The sequence below is a fragment of the Bos taurus genome, chromosome 10 (assembly GCF_002263795.3).
Source record: "Bos taurus isolate L1 Dominette 01449 registration number 42190680 breed Hereford chromosome 10, ARS-UCD2.0, whole genome shotgun sequence".
Classification (NCBI taxonomy): Eukaryota; Metazoa; Chordata; class Mammalia; order Artiodactyla; family Bovidae; genus Bos; species Bos taurus.
In genome coordinates, this window is record NC_037337.1 from 45,379,980 (window position 1) to 45,395,798 (window position 15,819).

The 15,819-nt window shown below is 47.8% G+C and overlaps 1 protein-coding gene across 1 annotated transcript in view; it reads right to left on the bottom strand.

The window, feature by feature from the left end:
• Positions 1 to 725: 725 nt before the first annotated feature.
• Positions 726 to 15,819, bottom strand: part of ZNF609 (zinc finger protein 609) — a 201,783-nt gene continuing 186,689 nt past the window's right edge. Inside the window, 8 exon segments of the mRNA NM_001193023.3 lie at positions 726 to 4,986; positions 5,289 to 5,367; positions 5,788 to 6,004; positions 6,253 to 6,428; positions 7,909 to 8,275; positions 9,156 to 10,341; positions 10,343 to 11,497; positions 12,206 to 12,293. Of these exon segments, the coding sequence (NP_001179952.1) occupies positions 5,294 to 5,367; positions 5,788 to 6,004; positions 6,253 to 6,428; positions 7,909 to 8,275; positions 9,156 to 10,341; positions 10,343 to 11,497; positions 12,206 to 12,293 (3,263 nt within the window). The 3' untranslated portion in view covers positions 726 to 4,986; positions 5,289 to 5,293.

Here is a 15,819-nt window from a genome sequence, read left to right on the forward strand (position 1 = left end):
AACTGTGGCTGTCCTTATTTTCTTTCTGAGTCTTTGGTGCATTTTCACATTGTTCTGTGTGGAGCTTGTGTTTTCATACTGGACCAAGTCATTAACCTTGGACCCTATATAACATTTATGAAGAAAAGTGAGTTCAGCACCTCCATCCCACGTGGTAGTAGTAGAGAAAGTCTGGGCCTAGGGATTTCCCTGGTGGTTCAGCGGTTAGGAATCTGCACTCCCACTGCCGGGGGGCATGGGTTTGATCTGTGGTCAGGGATCTGATCCCACATGCTGTGCAGTGCAGCCAAAAAAAAAGTCTGGGCCTAGAGATGAATTCAACTGAAATGTGAAGGACTTTGAAAATGTCTTCCACTGAGCAGATAATCCCTAGAAATAACAAAGTACAAGTCATTTGTAAAGTCATTACAAGTGTGGGAATCCATGTGACGGCTGACAACGGCAAAGCTAGCAGAGTGGACAGGAAACACACCTGGGACTTTGCTGCCATCTGCTGGCAGATCCTCTCTACCAACCAGAGTCAGGCTGAATTGGAAACCTGGGCACTCAACTCAGGTTTATTTCTCTTTCAAAAATAAAAACACTTTTGCTAGGTGAGACCACTGGCAGGACCGAAATACGGTATCCAAATTCTGTACTCCAGTTAAAACAACTTAGAAGGTGAAGTATCTTGGGAGTGGGAGGGTGGAGCTGGAAGGGGAGATATGTGAAAGGCAAACTAAGTCTAAATTTAAGAACAGGGACATTAAAAACTTTATTCAATAAATACAACAAATAATTTAAAAATATACTTCAGTTCCAAAGCCAATTAAGAAAAGGAAGGAGAAAAGGAAAAAAGGGGAGGAGGAGGAGGAAATTAGAGGGAAGGGAGAAAGTTCAAGAGGTGGAACAATGGTTTGGTTGGGCTGCCTTTCTGAATGTACTGCCCTTTGAAATTCTGATCAAATGCTCTTGACCCATAAGCCCGTAGCCCTTGTTCTGATGCAGTCCACCGGCCAAGCATGATGCTCTGGGCTCTAGTCAGAGCAACTCTGGTGACAAGCATCTAGGGGAGTGTTCAGTTTCCCACTCATTCCTAAAAATCGTCTAACTCCCAGGCAGGTTTAAGTAGTGCAAACTCTTAGCTCCCAGCTGCATAGTTTCACAGCGAGTGTGAAAGCCACTCACTGGTGAGTGTCCAAAGCCACTTTGGTGAATGGGATCCATGGGGGCGGGACGGTTGGCGCGGGGCGACAGGAGAGGCCAGGGCCCAGGATAAAGCTCCTGGGAAAGCCCGCGGCCAGGCCAGGGAAGGGCTGCAGGGCATGTAGTCTGGACACTGGACTCAACAGCATGCCATCAGCCAGGGAAGGTGGAGCTGAGGGTGCGTATGGAGCAGGACCAGAAGATCGGGGAGCTGAGGGAGGGCGGAAGATGAGGAGGGGCGAGGCAGCTCAGCAGCAGACTCCGGGAGAAATAACCAGCAGCCCTCACAGATTTGTGATTGTCTCTTAAAAAGATTTATTTTCTCTTCTTGCCTGAATGTACAAAGGCAAAAAGAGTACAGTTTGTATATATATATATTTATATATATATATAAAAAAACAAGGAACTTGGTAATGTACACTTTACAGAAGGGAAGAATCAGGAAGACTGAAATTAAATCCAACAGAGCAACGCCAATGGAACAAAAGCTATGAACAGCAACACTGCCCCTCCAGCCCGGGCCTCCAGCTCGCCCCAACCTGCTCCCAATGGGGGGCTGAGCACCAAGGCAAGCGGGTGGGCTGGGGCAGGAGGGGCTGGGGACGGGGCCTGGGAGGGGCTCGATCCCAGAAGGGGCCCATGGCAGAGGATCAGCAGAAAGCTTCCTGGGATGCCCTAATAATAAAACAAATAACGAAGGCCCAGAATTAGGGGCCAGCTAGCTGCCCAGTTGAATCTTGGGGGCATCGGAGTAGACACTTGAGATGGTGATAAGGTGTGTGGGGTAACAAGTGGCCCATATACAATGACACTAGCCCTTCTGTAGCCTTTTCCTCCCGCTCCCAAGACCAAGCCCTCCCACCCCCACCTTGGAGCCTGGAGAGAAGAGATTCAAGAAGCATCATTTCATTTCATGGGTGCCCTCTTAAGCCTTCTGCATGTGGTCCGTTGACCTTGAGATGTGTGGAGGGGGTGAGGTAAGAGAAGGAAACATACATGTATACATACATGTACAGGCAAGGAAAGGGGATGAAGGGAACTGGCACAACTTAAATGAGGAGGAAGCAGATTTGAGTCCTAAAGAGCAGGTCTCCAAGCCTTGGCTGTCCTACTTAGGCACGAGGCTGCCTCCCTCCAGCTTCTCTGTGGGGCTTGGATGAGCCGTGCCTGTCAAGAGAACTGGGCCAGGGATAGCTCAGACAGAGCCTTGGTCTGGTGACCTTGGCCCTTAGCAGCAAACTCATCCAGCCTTTGCTGGGGTGAAGTAGGGTGGGGATCCTTGAGAGTCTCATCCCTATGACTGGGTTGCCAGTGCCATGGGTTCCCCACCTGTGGTCCTCCTCCCCAGGGGGAGAGGCTAGAGGTGGACAGCAAGCCCTTCACTCAGTGCTCCTCAAGGCTCTGTTTCACCCGTCACTGCTGCTGCTTCATGTTACTTCAGGGAGGGACGACGGGCCTGGCAAGGGTCAGGGACCAGGAGGATCAGGAAATGGGCAGTGCTGTTCTGCCATTGATGCTCTCACCTGCTCTTCTGGGCAGTTCAGCTCCTGCTTTTCAGGATGTAAGGATCAAAAAGCCAAATTTTTTTAAGGGGGAGAAAAAGAGAAAAAAAGCTGTTCCCTTCTGCAGAACCCAAGGCTGCCCTGCTAATACAGAAGTTCCTCTTCTCTGTTACAGAACAAAGTGGAAAGGGCAGGAATCCCGGGCTATGCCTGCCCAACGGAAAAGAAAATTACTCCAAACGGTTTCTTCACAATATGTACAGAGCACGCTGTAAGACAGCGCCACAGATACAAAACACACAACAATATTTAAAAACAAACAGGAACAGAGATGGGCCCATGACTCCACCCAACAGGAGCCGGGAGGGCATAAGCAGGCTGAAATTCAGAGCCATCTTTTGGGTGGGGACGACTCAGGTGAGGTGGGGTGAAGGTGTCCACACCCACGACTTCCATGGGTAAAAGGGAAGTCACTGCTCAGAGCACGGCCCGAAAGGACAGCGGGGGGCAGAAGGACTGGGGGGGACAGGGAGGCTGCTCAAGGGCCTACTAAGAGGTCTAAGTCAGCGGGGCTTGGGAGAGGGCTCAGAACTCAACTTGAACAAAAACAAGGACATGGGAACCTAGAGGAAAGGTCTATAGATCAGAGGGGCCCCTCTTGGGCAAAAGACCCTAAGCCTCTCTAGAATAGGGCTCCGGGGATCTTGGAAAGTAGCCTCTGCTGGGCGTTGTGCTTACTGTCTTCCATCTCCATGCCCCACACTGTCAGAGCCAAGTCCCTGCTCTTAAATGGTCATTTTTGGCACTCTGGTCACAAAGACTCGTCTCTAACCTAGGTTGGTGTCTGTAAGTCTTCATCTCTCAATCCAGAGGGTCAAGGGAAGACAGGAGAGGAGGACAAAGGGATGATATCTCAAAAACAAAGTAAGAGCTAAAGCTCCCCACACCTTGGGGAAGAAGCAACTGTAGTAAAGCTACCAGATCATTGTCACTTTCCCAGGACAAACAGCATAAAGCCTGGACTGGACTGCATCTCTAAGGAGAGCAGAGAACTGCCTCTGCCTCAGAGCACAGCTCCACTGACTACACCCGGTGGCTCTGAGGAGTAATGGCTTGCATGTGTTGTCCTAGGGTCTAAGGGACAGACGGACACCCTCCAAGGTGCAGTGTTCCCTAAAACAAAAACGTGTGTTACAAAGAAACACGGCTCATATTGGCACGCGTGGGGCTACAGGCTGAGCTATAGGAAGTCGTGTGGTTGTGTACAGAGAAACTGGGCTGGACAGAATTGGACCCCTTGATGAGGCCGACACTTGGATAGCTGCTTGGACAGGACATCTCTCAGAGGGCTAGGCGGTCCCAGGGCCTGCCTCCTGGCAGACTCCAAAGCTCCCCATGCTGGGGGAATACGATTTTACCTGCCTGAGTCTTAAAAGCCAAGCAGTAGAAAAGAAGAAGAGAGATGAGATGCCCCTGGGAAAGGCACCAAGGGGTCGGGAGGGAGATGAGGAAAGGGCAAGGGGGAGGCTAAGCAGCAGCAGGACTTGGTGGGATGCAGCGTCTTGTTCACAGACTCCGTTCATGCTCCAGCTCTCGCCTGGAATCCCCGGGGAGCCCGGCGCTGGCCTTGGGACTCCGGCCCTCTGCCTGACAGGCAGCCCAAGGCCACGGTGGGCAGATGCCTTGGTCTCCCTTTCCAGGCTGGGCTCTGAGCGTTTACATGTGCTCATGTGAGAGGGGAGAAGTCTTCACGTTTGAAGACCTTGTTTTCACAACTGCAGAGAAAACAGCCCCGAATTTCTTTCCTGAGATTCTAATTCCTCCACGTGCTGCCAGTTCCCAGGGCCCAAACCACTGGGGAGATGCAGGGTCTGGTGATGGTGGTAATGATGGTGAGGGGTATGGCTGCTGTGCTGTCTTCAGACCTTGCCCAGTGCTGGGGGGCCCTCCCTGGGGGGTGGTGCTGCTCCGGCGGCTTACCGGGGCTTGGGGAACGGAGCAGTGGCTTCTCTGGGCTGAGGCCATGTTCCCCTGGTCGCTCCCCGTGCCTTCATCTCCACAGAGGCCACGACAGTCACGGCCGTGGCCAAGAGAATAAATATTTTTGCTAAGTACCAGCTCTCCAGCTCCTGAGGAAGAGGGAGGGTCGGGGAGTCCGGGGGTCTGCCTTCAGTCATGGTGGGAACGGCAAACAGGATGATCAACACCATTTAACTGATGTCTAAACGGCACCTCCAGCACCTCCTTGGGTAAGCCAGTCCGGGCCCGTGAGGCTGACTTTATCCGGGCACTTGGTGTTCTGCAAGGGAAACATGGACAGAGAACCGGGTGCTCAACCGGCTGGTAAGAGCACCACAAGGTGGCGCTCCAAGAAAATGAGCTGCAGGGGAGGCCGGTCCTGGTCCCTATGGGAGGCGCGTGGCCACAGCCCCTCTCCGAGGCTCCCGGGAAACTTAAACAAGAGGCTTGGCCTGGGCTGCTCCATTTCCAGACCGCAGCCCAGAGATGGCCTTCACTGAGGCTCCACAGGGATTCTGTGATCCAGGTATCAACTATCCCTGCTCTCTCTGTGTTGTCTCTCTGAGTTAAAAAGTTACTCACCATTCTCACCTCCGGGGGGGTGGGTAGAGTGAAGGAGTCGAGCCTTGCTGGCTGGCAACAATGGCTGTAGAAGAAAGCCCTGAGTGAGGAGGAGGACAGGTTAGTGCAGTACTTGCTCTCTCTGCCAGCTGGGAGGAGTTTCTTCAATGCCTAGCTCCACTGAGTTTTTGGGTGCTGACAGAAGAAAATCTGATACTTGGCCAGATATAGCAGCTGGGGATAGACAGTCAGGCTCTGTTTTTCAGTTGCTTGTTACTCTTTGGCTGTGGGAACACCTGCTGCTTATTCTTCTGAATATCAAAGTCAATTTTCTGGAGGAGTTTGAGAATCCCTGAGCTCCAAGGGAGGAAGTAAATGTTATGATTATACTGATTGTCTGCAGGAGGCTAGGATTCTGGACAGATTGGAGGCTCAAGGGTAAGAAAAGGAGGAGGGGCTTCTTGCCAGGGCCCCCTGCTATGGCAATGCTACTGGATGGCAGTGGGGAGACGAGGCTTACCTGCTGCATAGGGTAAGTTGTACTGTGCTGGGAGCAGTGAGTACCCCAGGTGGTGGTGGTGATGGTGCGTGGACATCAGGCGCTGAGAAGGGGAGGTGCGGGGCCGGTCAACACTCCTTTCACCCCCGCCTGCTCCCCCGACGCTGCTACAGCTGCCACCACCCCCAACCACCCCACAGCCTCCCCGATCTCTCTCCTGAGAAGTTTTATCACTTATCTGGAAAGGAAAGCAGACACAAAAGCTCTACTGTGAGGCACACACATGAAAGCAAGATGCCCCGAGCCCACACTTTGACTCCTTAGAGATGCAGGACACCCAAGAATCAAGGAGGTGCCTGGGGGAGCTCAGGTCAGGTCGGCCACACCACACTGTTGTTGGGACTCGAGCCAGCCCACCTTCTCCCAGACCCTGGCTCTACCCTTCCTGGTCTCTGACAATGGCCAGTGTCTCTGCGCGTCCCTTACCGTGGGAGACTTGCTCTTGTAGTGACTGGCATGCTGCTGCAAGATGTCCAGGGCTTTGGACTCTGAGCTGGATTTACAACTGACGCTGGGGCTGGCTCGGGCCTTGTCAGCATCTTCACCCCCCGAGACCTTGCTGCCATATGGGGAGAAAGAATAGCTGGAAGGCAGGTAGGAACCTGGGAGAGAGAAATAAAGCAGTCAGAGAGGTGGGAGAGGCAGGAGAGACTCCGCTTGAGCGAGCCTGGCAAGGCTCAGGCTGAGGGATGCTCCACCACAGTGTCCTCAGGCTGAGAGTGTGTCCTTCCTCTTCTGAGCTCTGGAGGCAGACAGCTAAGGGATATTAGGAACATGGCCCTCAGTTTCTGTGGAATCAACTTCCTTAGAGCTCAAGTCTCAGATTCATCTCCAAGAGGTGCTACAATCATAGGATTAGAAAGGTCACTGGATTTGAAGTCATGTCCTCGGGCTCAAATCTGACCTCTGAGACTTACCAGTTGGGTACCTCTGAACAAATGAACAAGTTCATTAGCTCAAATTAACCTTCTGAGGTTCAACTTCTTGACCATCAACATGAAGACACTAATACTGATTTCACAGGGTGACAGGATTAAATGAGATAATGTACATGAATCACATAGTCCAGTGCCTGGCCTAAAGCAAGTACTCATCAAATGGAACTACTGTTTTTATACAGGACTGGGGTAACAGGAGAAAGGCATACTGCAGGAAGAGACAATTTCCTATTTCTGTTTGAAAAGCTCACATGTCCTACTTAGAATCTGCCTTAAAACGTCAATATCAAGACTGTGAGCTGCTTTTCTACAGTGAGGTGGGAGCTCCAAAAAGTGAAAGAAGGGCTCTTCAGGCAACAGAGATCAGTGAGTAAAGGAAGCATTTTCTTCTGACTAGTTCAAAAACACTTAAACTCCTACTCTGTGCTGCCCTCCCCTCCTCTATACTTCATGGCAGTATAAGAGCTTATTTTTCCCAAACTGAACCTTTCCCTCACTGGACCTCCCCTCCCTGACTGCCTGCTAACTTTATGCTAAACATGATCTTGCAAATGAACACATGCATTCTCCTGATGTGAATTTCACTTTGTTCCATGTGTCTCTCCTGCTGCAGTTAAGTTGTGAGCTCCTTGAGGGGACTGGAGTAGTCTTCTCTATTTCTTTTATATTCCCCCCAGTGTCTAGCACGTGGCAAAATATAGAGTATGTGGTTTTCTTTTGGCCATACCCCAAGGCATCTTAGTTCCCTGACCAAGATGGAACCCACGCCCCCTGCAGTGGAAGCGGAGTCTTAACAGCTGGACCGCCAGTGGTTAAGTCCTTAAAGTATGTGTTTGGAAAATCCCAGCTGAGGGAAGATGCCTCTGGTAGACGGGGTTTTGCCTTCAGTTATCCATGAAAACTGACTGCAGAGTCAACCCTCCACCTGGTGCAAGGGAGGAAGGCGTGGTCCCACAGACTGTAAGCCGGGGTCACTCAAGGAGCTCAGGGTTGGAGTGACCACAATACCACATTCACATCAGAGTTACCATCTACCTGAGCCTCAGTAGCCTTAGCAAGGAAGCTGAGCAAGAAAACTGGATTTGAAATCTGCTTCGTTTCCCTCCCCAGTGACCAGAGCAGCAGCGGGGCTGTGGTACGGTACCTGGGTAGTTCTGCATCATCACGGCAGGCATGCCACGGTAGCTGGGGTGGCTGGGGTCATAGGACTGGCTGTAGGAGTAGCCGTGCATGTAGGGGATGTAGGGCTGGTGCTGCGTGAGGGGGGAGGACACAGGCACGTGGACACTGGGTCGGGGCTCCTTGCCCCCAAGGCGGGGTTCCTCTGATGTGGGCAGCTTGCAGTCACTGCTTGTGCTTTCCTTCCCATCCTCCTTGGGAACAGAGTCCTTACTCCGACTCCTTTCCTCCTTCAGTTTGCGGTCCCGCTCCTCTTTCCACCGCTCATCCTCTGGCTTGATGTCCGAGTACTTGGCAGGATAGACATACGTCCACATCCGGGGCTCTGCTTCCTGCAACAATCACAGAATGACATGAGTGTTGTACAGATGAGAGAGAGAGATTTCAAGCCCAAGGTCCCAATAGAAACACCAGTGCAGAGCAGACAACACCAGACTCCTGGAGCACTGCGGGATCTTGGCCTCTACCGATCTTCGTTCAAAATCAAGTATGGTCCCTCCTGCTTAAATGCCTGTCCCCTCCCCCCAACAAAAGGCTATAAAATGTGGGGAAAGATAGGGAAAATCCACTGGGGGGGGTCTTCTCTATGAGAAAACAAGCATTTGAGGGGAGTGACTGGAAGAAGCTGTTTCTGCTCCAAGGATACTGAGGTGGTTTCCCTTCTTCAGAGCAAGTTTGGGGGCAGGGAACTGTACGAGCCGCTCCGCTCAGGGAGGGCGGGCTAACTGCGGCACCAAAGGGGGCCTTCCTAAGCCTCATGAACAGAGAAACAAGTAAGACCAAGCTCTTAGTTCTAACTCTGCCTATAAAATCTTTTCCGTCTGAGTAGTGTGCTTCCGCCTACTTTAAAAACTGGAGAGACCACCTTTCCTCATTCCGTGGGAACCACACAGCGGACGAGACATGATTAGGCTTCACTAGATACCTGGTTCCGGTTCTGGCTCTGCTGGTGAAGTCTTGAGTACCTCCAGACAAATCAAGCTAACTTACCTGGGCCTCGCTTGTTAAATGGGAAAAACCTCTTTCACTGGTGTAAAAAGTGCTTTTAAAAAAACATTAAAATGATTTACAAAAGTAAAGAATCCCTAACATTATAGACTTCTTCTCCTGCTATCTGTACTATGTTGATTCCTTACATAAGGACGGCCCTGATTTATGAGGAAGAGAGAAAGACTATCCAACAGTATTTCCATTTCCTTCCAAAACAGTTACCTGTCGGTACCAGAGTATTGGATCCACCTCTGCCTGTCGGCCACAGTCGGCACCTGTCTTGGCCTCAGAAGTCTCCTTGCCTAGGTGGCTGGCCTCACTCAGCTTTACTTTAAGTCCTTCTGGGGCCTGGCTGGGGAGTTTGGAGGAGTCATCTAACTTGGGAATAATGACTGACTTGGCAGGATCCGCCCCTGGCTCCTTCGCCTTGCTGGGTCCTGACTTCACCAGGTCCGTGAGGCTGGGGGCCTTAGTGAGAGTTGGTGGAATTGACGGCTTTTGCTTCCAGTCTTCCTTGAGGGCTGCCTCCCGCTCCTTCAGGCCCATCTCGGCCTTCTTGTCCAGTCCTCGCTGCTGCTGCTCCAAGCTCTGCCGTTTCTGCTGCTCTTCGTACTGCTGTCGGTAAGCGGAGTTGGTGCTCAGGAGGTGGGTGTGGTAGCTCTGGTCGCTGTAGCCGTAGGGCGGCACGTAGGCATACTGGTTGTAGTACAGGGACTGCATGTACATGTTGGGACGCTGCTGGATGACGGAGGGCTGCTGGCTGGAACTGCTCAGCTCAGGCTTCTTTTCTTCACAGACATCATTCTTCACTTTTCCCTCTATGGTCTCAGGTTCCTCATCCTTTTTTGTCTTCAGAGCCTGGCTCTCCACTCCTGCCTGGCTGCTGGGGTTCAGAGCCCCTGGGCTGGACTGTGCGTAGCTTGGAGAGTAGTAACTTTCAAAGCCTTGGTAATATGGTGAGTCTTTGCTTTGTGGCTGAGGGGGGAAGAGAGTTTTCTTGGCCCCTTCCTTGACCAGCTGTTCAGGGTCCTTGGATTTGACGCTGTCCACTTTGCCCTCTCCATCCTCCCCAGCATCAGAAATGTCAGAGTATGCAGGGCTGTTGGTTTTGACTGAGCTGGCTTCAGCTCCATTCTGGGTCACTACGTGTAACGGGGTCATGGGCTGGGTAGGGGTAGTGCTATCTAGGCGGCTACTGCCTCCAATTGAAGGGCTGGGAGCATTGTCTGTGAAGCTGTAGATCTTGTCAGCTTCTGCCTTGATGCTGGCCAGTCGGCTCTGGTGGGGGTCTGAGGAGCCATTCAGGAGGCCCTCCATTTTCATCCCATCTCCCGATGATTCCCTGAATGGGCTTTTGCCTTCTTCTGCTCGACATACCTTCCCAGGGGTCAGAGGACTTTCAAGTTCCTTTTGAAGATTCCTTCTTTTTTTTCTCTTTCTTTTTCTTGTCCTTGGCTGGAGTCAAGGCAGGGTTGACTGTGAAAGGTTCTCCCATCACAGTGGGCTTGGGCTGAATGGGCTTCAGTTGGGGGCTGTTGGGCATGGCCTGGACCACAGTGGTGGTCAAGCCTGAGGAGGAGCCTGGGCTTGCTGCCGTGAAGGTGGCTGTCTGGAAGGTATAAATTTGCTGTGGGGGAATGGCAGGGGCGATGGGCCGGGCTGACTTTAAACTTTTGGAAGGAATCTTTTCAGGTTTCAAACTAGAGGGCTTTTTACATTTTTCCTTTTCCATACACTTTCTTTCCAAAGAATCAAAAGCATCATTGCTTGTTTCATCCATTACTGAGGGTCCATCATCAGAGCCATCATTGGATAAGGCCCCAAGATCTGTGTCCCCTTCCCCACTCAACTTTTTCTTACAGAGGCCTTTTGTGCTGAATTTGCTTGAAGGAGAAGGGCTATGGGGCTCCACGAGCCGAACTTTGGGGGTAGCTGACCGGGCAGGGGATAGGGAACCCTTCTGTGAGACAGATGCGCCATTGCAGCTCCCGAGATCTGCATGGAGGGCGGGCTCCTCTCCGTACTCACTGTCTCCGTCTGCTTCTGGCTTGCTGTCGTCATCTGTATGGGCATGAGCTTGGTGGTACTTAAGTCCATTGATGTGCTTGTACTTTTTGTTGCAGTTAGGGTGGGGACAATCAATCAGGACTGGGGAAGGACAATTTCTGTCTAGAACAGTGGGTTCCACCTTGGTCCCAGGGAGGGGGCCAGTGGCTGAGCCCATGGAATTCGTACGGACACGTTTGCTCCCTTTGGAGTCCTCTGAGCTAGAATTCAGCTCCATGTCTGAAAGGGGTTTGTTTTTCCGCTTATTAGCTGAGGAAGGGCTGGCCTTGACATCCTCGGAGGTGCTACTGGCAGGTGGGCGATGTTCTGAAGAATTCTGGCTGCCCCGACGGCCTTTGCTATTGGCTCCCGCTCGGGTTTTGCTGCTGCTGCTGGTCCCTTTGCTGTCAGAGGCTGTGGCTGTCTCATTGACAGGCGTGTTACTGTTGGGACGCATGCGTTTGCCTCTACCCCGACCATTGCGCATTTCCAAGTCACTGGTGGGAGAGTCACAGAACCTTGGCAAATGACAAACACAACAAGATATTATTAAGAAAAGAAGCTACCTTCAAACCAGGTTAGCTGCAGCCTCCAGAAGAACTGTCCAAATGGTAACTATCATTTTCAATGAATATTTGTTAAAGAAACTTCTGAAAACATGCTAACTGCATTACTGGTGAGCTTCTAGGATGTTACCTCATGCTAGCTATACATTATTCCCTGAGATTTGGGTTCCCCCAACCCTGATGAACTGGAAATTAATAATAAGAACTAGCTGAAATTCACAGAAATATCAGTCTTATGGCCAACCGCAACTTGAAAGGTCTCTGTGAAATCCAGATTGTCTAAAGGAGCTTATGAAACTGAAAATGTTCTTGAGTTTTAACTTCTGAGAGATAGCTACTATCAGAAAATATCATCAATGAATGCTTGTTCCCCCACAGTCAGATTCTGACCTTGGTCTCGAGATGACTTTAGGTAGAAGCCAGAATTCAGTCATTCTAGATAAAGGCTTAAACAGGATCTCCTCACCATTCCTACCCAAACCAACACCTAACTGATTTATTCTTCTTGAATGCCAGATGAATACGATGCCTTCCTTTGTTTTTATACCATACTGTCCTTTAAAAGCTGAGTGTCCTTTAAAAGCTATCCAACTCTAACAAGATAAAGGTATGAGAGATTACTGATAAGGGTGGTTCAGACAGAGGCTGTAGCGTGCTTACCTTGGGGGTGCCCAATCATGCCGTGTGCAGTCAAGAAGTGTACCTACGTAAGTCTTGTTTCTCCACGTTACATTCACCACTAACATCCCTGAAAGACAAGAAGACTCAGATACACACAGAAGGAATGCTGCTGGCCACTGAGAAGAGTGTTTTCCGTCTGAGTAGCATTCTAGCTCTTGTAGGAGGGTTTAGGGGGTGCTGTTATGTCCCAACGGGCCAAACAGCATTAGGCTGGAAGAGTTCCACGGGAACTGCCTACACCACTACCAGGGGCCCTTAGGATGGGAGCATTTGCAAAGATTCCATGGTCCAGTGAAGGTACATTTTCCTAACTTTTAAAAAACTATGCAGCATTTCAAATACACTAAAAAATACAAAGGTTAACTTAAAAACTTCATGTGCCCATGGAGCAGCTCAATGGATTTATAAGATTTTATGCTATACTTGCAACAAATTTCTTTTTTAAAGAACAAAATATCATAGCTGAAAAGCATTGTTTACTGTATTTTCAAACCTGCCAATGATGGGATCATGCTGGTTGTATAACTTACCTCTCTCACAACATTACAAATTTGAGATATATCAGTGTTGACATGAAGAGCTTAACCCATTTGTTTTAACGGTGCTCAAGTATGTCACTGCATGACTTGACCACAATTTATACATCCTATTGATGAAAATTTAGATGTTTCTTGCACATTTTCACTCTAAATGACATCATAATGAACATTCCTGACATGTTCATTTTATTTTAAAATGGTTTTGAATAAATAATACAGCCACATTCCAAAATTTAAAAGGTAGCCAAAAAAAAAAAAAAAAGAGCAAACAAACCCAAGATAAAATGAAGTGTTCTTCCTGTCACTATTCTTCAACTTTTCGGGTCCCCTACTCAGAAACATCCATGGATATCCATGGATTCCTCTAGAGGTAGTTTATATATTTATAAGCAAATATGTTTATATATTCTTCCTCAAATGGTAGCAGTGTACACCAATATTATACACATTTCCCATGTAACCATATATTTTGGATCATTCTATATGATCACACATAGAACTACTTCATTCTTTTCAATGGCTACATATGCATGATTTCAAACTGCACCATCATTGATTTGACCACTTCCCTGTTGATGAACATTTGGGTTGCTTCACTCTTCTGCAACTACAAATAACGCTGAATAACTAATCTTGAACACATGCTTTATGTTACATATTATAGAATATGTCTGTAAGGTAAATTCCCATAAGTAAAACTGCTACTCACAGAGTATTTGTATTCGGATTTCTCATAAATACTTCCAATTTTTCCTCAAAGAGGATGTACTAATTTATAAACCCATTAGTGCATGAGAACACTTGTTATTCTTTCCCTTTGGCAATACAGTGTTCTCAGACTTTGTTGGTTTCGCCAGTCTGATAGGAGACAGTGTTTTACGTACTTTTAATGTCATGTTTTTTATTATCAGTTTGTATATCATTTCATTATGATACCTGCATGAAACATCTGTATTTCCTTTTTAGTGGAGTGTCTGTTCATATCCTTTGCTCATTTTTCTACTGAATTATAGTCTTTTCTTATTTGTGACTGTTTACTGTGGAAAATTCTTAAAGAGATGGGAATACCAGACCACTTTACCTGCCTCCTGAGAAATCTGTATGCAGGTCAAGAAGCAACAGTTAGAACTTGGCATGGAACAATGGACTGGTTCAAAATTGGGAAAGGTGTATGTCAAGGCTGTATATTAGCACCCTGCTTATTTAATTTATATGCAGAGTACATCATGCAAAATGTCAGGCTTGATGAAGCACAAGCTGGAATCAAGATTGCTGGGAGAAATATGAATAACCTCAGATATGCAGATGACACCACCTTTATGGCAGAAAGCAAAAAGGAACTAAAGAGTCTCCTGATGAAAGTGAAAGAGGAGAGTGAAAAAGTTGGCTTAAAACTCAATATTCAAAAAACCAAGATCATGGCATCCGGTCCCATCATTTCATGGCAAATAGATGGGGAAACAATGGAAACAGTGAGAGACTTTCTTGGGTTCCAAAATCACTGCAGACGGTAGCTGCAGCCATGAAATGAAAAGACGCTTGCTCCTTGGAGGAAAAGCTATGACAAACCTAGACAGTGTATTAAAAAGCAGAGACATTACTTTACCCACAAAGGTCCGTCTAGTCAAAGTGATGGTTTTTCCAGTAGTCATGTATGGATGTGAGAGCTGGACCATAAAGAAAGCTGAGTGCCAAAGAATTAATGCTTTTGAACTGTGGTGTTGGAGAAGACTCTTGAGAGTCCCTTGGACTGCAAGGAGAACCAACCAGTCAGTCCTAAAGGAAATCAGTCCTGAATATTCATTGGAAGGACTGATGATGAAGCTCTAATACTTTGGCCACCTGATGGGGAGAACTGACTCATTGGAAAAGACCCTGATGCTGGGAAAGATTGAAGGCAGGACGAGAAGGGGATGACAGAGGATAAGATGGTTGGATGGAATCACTGACTTGATGGACCTGAGTCTGAGCAAGCTCCGAGAGTTGGCAATGGACAGGGAAGCCTGGCGTGCTGTAGTCCATGGGGTCGCAAAAACAAATATTTGTTACTTGTTAATGGTGGTTATTGCTAGGCAGAAATTCTTTACTTTTAGGTTGTCTTTTATGGCTTCAGAATTTTTGTCATATTTCAAAAGGCTTTCCCCAGTCCATCACTTCATTAACAGTTTTTTTTTTTTCTTATGGCTTCTCCTAGTATTTTTATGGTTTGAATTTTTATATTTGACTCTTTCATCCATCTGGAATTTAACATGGTATAAAATGTCTGACATGGACCTTTTTTTGTTTGGTTTGCCTTTTTTTTTTCCCTTGGCCACACTGCATGGCTTAATGATTTCTTAAGTTTCCCAACCAGGGATTGAACGTGGGCCCTTGTCAGCGAGAGTGGAGTACTAACCACTGGATCTCCAGGGAATTCCCCGACATGGACTTTTTGTTTGTTTGTTTTGCCTTAATTCTAAATTATTTTTGGTTAGTTTTATATTTAATGAAGTAAAATATATTAAGCTTTTCCTTTATGGTTTGTGATTTTTATGTCTTATCACAAGATCATGAAACATTCTACCATGAAATATTTTAAAGGTATCTTTAACAAGCTAAGAATGGTTTTTACATTTTTAGTGGTAGAAAAAAATGATAAAGAATAATATTTTATGTCATCTGAAATTATATGAAATTCAGATATTGCTCAGAAATAAAAGTTTTATTGGAACATAGCCACATTTATTCATTTACCCACTGTCTATGCCTGATTTCACACCTCAAGGCGGACAGAGCTGAGTGTGAGTCATAGAGATGATATGGCCCTCAAAGCCTAAAATATTTACTATTTGGCCCTTTATAGAAAACATTAGCCAACACCTGTTTTAGATCTTTTTTTCTTTTCTAATATAAGCATTGAAGGTATAAATTACCCTCATAGCCCACTTTAGTTGCATTTCACAAGTTTTAATGTTTTTATTATCATTCAGGTCAAAACATTTTCTAGTTTCCCTTTTTTTTTAAATTCTGGGTTTATTTAGAAGTGTTGTCAAATTTTCAAATACCTGGGAATTT